The following is a 3,961-nucleotide window of genomic DNA, read 5'->3' on the forward strand; positions in this document are numbered from 1 at the left end:
CAAAAATGACAAAAAATTCAAATATTTTAATATAAGAAATAATAAATGACATATTATTATACAATAAAGGATCAAACAAAAATATAATGATCGTGATACGGGATTTTAGGTTCAAAAAATGACATCTCTAACTATAAATCAAATCAAAATTTTCTGCATAGTGCATAATTGAGATAATATTAGTGTTGTAGGTACATAACTTATGTAAGTCAATAATCAAAAAATATATTTAAATATGTCCATTATGATATATTTTATGAAAAAAAAATTTGGAATTTTTTTTGGGACCGGGTCGGGTCACCGGTTAACCGACCGGGTCACCGGTTTTCATGAAAACCGGCCGGGTCGGACCGGATCACACCGGTTCTGATGCATGGCCGGTACGTTGCTTGAACCGGACCGGTTATATGACCGGTTTATCGGTTTCCGGATCGACCCGGCCGGGTCAGTTCGGTTTTAATAACAATGATTAATAATAAGTGTAAGAACACTCCTTAGAGAGTTGGGATTAGTTACTAACATTTTTTTTTTTTTTTTTTTGTAAATAGGATTTGTTACTAACATTAACGGGCATTTTATCAAATACGCAAAGAGATGGAAATCACGGAGCAACACAACTATAAATAGTATAACTACAATAAAAAAAAAATGAACTCAGTTAAAATAGTTGACCAAACAATGAAGTTGCAAAATGGAAACTTTCAGCTAAACTTCAATGTGACACACTACAGTCTGGCAAGGGAAACAAAACACGGGTGACAAAATATAAGTAGCTCCAGCCATATACCATAATTTAAAGCCACACTTTCAGCTAAACTTCAATGTGACACACTACAGTCTGGCAAGAGAAACAAACACGGGTGACAAAATAAGTAGCTCCAGCCATATACCATAATTTAAAGCCGTCTACCCCTTCTACCACTCTTTCTCCGGGTGCTATCTGAGGGAATTGGTGTGACATCCTCTGAAAAATAAAAAATGAATAAACAACAGTAAGACATAAATCATATCAACTGGTAAGACATAGAACATAACAACTACTTAAAATTGGAGGCAAATCACATTTATGAAAAAGGAATACCTATGCGCCCAATTTTCATTCCGGACCGAGCCAAGGCACGGAGAGCAGATTGAGCTCCAGGACCAGGGGTTTTTGTCTTGTTTCCTCCAGTTGCACGAAGCTTGATATGAAGAGCAGTTATGCCCAGCTCCTGCTCCAAATAAATGAGAGCCAATTCAACAGATTTTGACAGATAATCAGTAAATAAATTCCTATGAAATGACAATTGATACTAGGAAGAAAACAGGACATTTAAACTGATGGAATTTTATCAAATTCATAAAGATGAAAGAAGCATCTTGCTAGGTTGTCAGTAGCGGCCCGTAGTGCCGCTAAACCGCTACCGTAGCGGGTAGCGGCGGTCGGCCGCTACAAACCGCGACGCTACGCGATGTTGGCCGTAGCGGAAGGTAGCGGCAATACCGCTACCCGCTACACCACTCCCATGTTGGAATTTGATGGAGAATCCGGAGATGATGGTGATTTTCTTCATTAGTTCACTTCTTGTACTTGACTATTTGACAATTTTATTGTTCATTTGTGTTTAATTTTGGATCCTTCCTTTATGTTCCTTGTATTTGACATTGATTGTGGAATTATGTGTTTGATTTTGTGTGACTTCTTATGTTTGAGCATTAGTATTGCCTCGTTTCTTGACTGTTAGTATAATACATGTGGAATTAATACTTCACCGTAGCGGCAATACGGCTACCCGCTACACCGCTATACCATTTTCGGAGTCGGCCGCTACCGGCCACTAACTGCTATTGACAACTATGTGTTGTCATGAAAACCAATATAAATAAAGAGGTAAAAAAATCTGTTTACCTTGCATCTGGCAGCAACATCCTGTGCTGCAAGCATAGCAGCATATGGAGATGACTCATCTCTGTCAGCCTTAACCTTCATTCCACCTGGACATAAGCAAAAAAGCAAATTTCAAAAAAACAATAGAAGAAAATTATATCCACTAAAAAAAAAAATCAGAGACTTCAGAATGTTATCTAACATATAAATGGAAACAAGGTTTGATTTTGTTGATTGAGAAAATCAAAGTCATTACGATAATAAATAATAAAAATTGTCAAAAGCAGCAAGTCTTCAACTTCAGGATCAAACTTATATTTAGAATTAGTTGAAAGTAGAAACGGTTTCTCAAAAGTAGAGTTGCTCAGCCCAAACACACAATCTTACAAAATTGATACATTGTCGGGAAGGAATTGCAAAGAGTGAAAAACAAAAAATTTCAATAAGAAAAACAAATACAGCGAATTGAATGTATAACTATTTCAATACAATGTAAAAAACAATTGAAAGTTTAACTGGAAAAACAAAATGTAGCCACTTTATGAGAATCTTTGATGTATTACTTCCAGGCTTCATGCAATGTAAAGAGAAACACGCTTACCAGTAATGCGGACAAATGTTTCCCTCCCAGACAAATCAGTTACATGCTGCAATCATGCAAATCATCCGATCACAAGAATTCAAAGAAAGCAAATTCAAATGAAGGAAGCTGAATATACTCACAATGAAGGTGTCATTAACTGATGCAAAGATGCGACCAACACCAAAAACATGTTCACCATCTCTGACAGCAGGACCAAGAGTCACATTTTCCTCTTTTGGCTCTCTAACCTTTCTCCTTGACTGCAGGAGATAAACCACATCGTGTCAGATTTGAACCCATATAACATGCACATATGAAAAAAGTCGGCATGCATAATCCACACGATTTGATGCGTCTAAACACACCAGAGAGGTCACGATACAGTGTAGAAACATACCATGGTTGATGCTCTAGGGTTTATGGACGAAGCTTCAGAGTTCAGATCAGCTCGTGTGCTTTTGCAAATAGCGTTGCTTTCAATTTATATGAGACGATGGATTTAGGGTTTTGATTTTGGATCATTCCGGTGGGTCCGTTTGGATGAGTTTTTTTTTTTTCTTCAAAATCTGTTTTTTTCCAAGAAAAAAAGTACTTCTCGTTTTAGTTCGTTTGGATGTCTACTTTTAAAAAAAGCAGAAGTCACAAAAAAAAAGAAGCTAAAAATCTACTTTTTTTTTCAAAAGCTAAAATTTTTAACTTCTAAGAAAAACAAAAGTCAAAAGCCAAATATTTTTCTCAAAAACTAAATATTTTTATAAAAATATAAATAACTTTAACTTTTATAAAAAACACTTTTAAAATAAGAAAGAGATAAAAGTTAGTTTTTTTGAGAAGTCCAAACAAACAAACTCTATGGCCCTTTAAACCAAGCCTGTTAGGCCTATGAAACCCATAACAAAAAATTGTTAAGGCAAAAAAATTAATTTATTATTTCTTAAATAAAAAATTATGAATTTATGACTATTTTCAAAATATTATACATTTATTGCACAATATCATGTCCAATTTGGGCATCACCAGTCACGCCTATTTTAGGCGTCACCTAAGAGGCAGTCACGCTTAATTTAGGCGTCACTCGTCTGATGTTGACGCGTGTCACAAAAAATTAACAATTTAATCGTAAAACTTCTCAAGGCCATAACTTTTGACTCGGGTATCCGAATCAGGTAATTTTTTTTTTAATTCCACATAAATTTTTGAGATCTATGTAATGACACCTCATTTGACATATTATATCTCTCACAAACATAATTTGAATTTTCAACAATGAGACTTTATCTTATAAGTCGTGGTCTGAAAAATTAAAGATGGCACCAAAGTGGATTAGTCCACATATAAATAAGAATACTTATGGGGGTGTATTGGATTAGAATTTTGAAAGACTTTTTTGAGATAAAAAATCTTATAGATTTTACAAGATTATTTAGAATTGGACGGACTTTAAAGACATTTTTAAAAGACAATTTTTACAATCAAGATTTCATATGATCGGATTTTAATAAAATTTATAA

At 34.6% G+C, this 3,961-nt stretch overlaps 1 protein-coding gene across 1 annotated transcript; it reads right to left on the reverse strand.

The window, feature by feature from the left end:
• Positions 1-742: 742 nt before the first annotated feature.
• On the reverse strand, positions 743-2,892 carry LOC133310192 (small ribosomal subunit protein uS11-like). The gene is made up of 6 exons (XM_061511091.1): positions 2,848-2,892; positions 2,591-2,710; positions 2,469-2,514; positions 1,889-1,974; positions 1,082-1,211; positions 743-964 (listed from the first exon to the last, which is right to left on the reverse strand). Exons 1-6 carry the CDS (start codon positions 2,848-2,850, stop codon positions 897-899), a joined length of 453 nt encoding a protein of 150 aa, XP_061367075.1. The 5' UTR covers positions 2,851-2,892; the 3' UTR covers positions 743-896.
• Between the last annotated feature and the right edge of the window lie 1,069 nt (positions 2,893-3,961).

The sequence above is a fragment of the Gastrolobium bilobum genome, unplaced genomic scaffold (genome assembly GCF_033153095.1).
Source record: "Gastrolobium bilobum isolate Gb01-03AN ecotype WA unplaced genomic scaffold, APGP_CSIRO_Gbil_v1 utg8584, whole genome shotgun sequence".
In the NCBI taxonomy this organism is placed as follows: domain Eukaryota; kingdom Viridiplantae; phylum Streptophyta; class Magnoliopsida; order Fabales; family Fabaceae; genus Gastrolobium; species Gastrolobium bilobum.

What these genes read in the sequence shown, in the direction of transcription:
- LOC133310192 (XM_061511091.1), bottom strand. An exon ending in ATGTTGCTGCCAGATGCAAG is followed by an intron (nt 1,212 to 1,888) that starts GTAAACAGATTT and finishes TATTTGGAGCAG; the next exon opens with GAGCTGGGCATAACTGCTCT. An exon ending in AATGAAAATTGGGCGCATAG is followed by an intron (nt 965 to 1,081) that starts GTATTCCTTTTT and finishes TTTATTTTTCAG; the next exon opens with AGGATGTCACACCAATTCCC.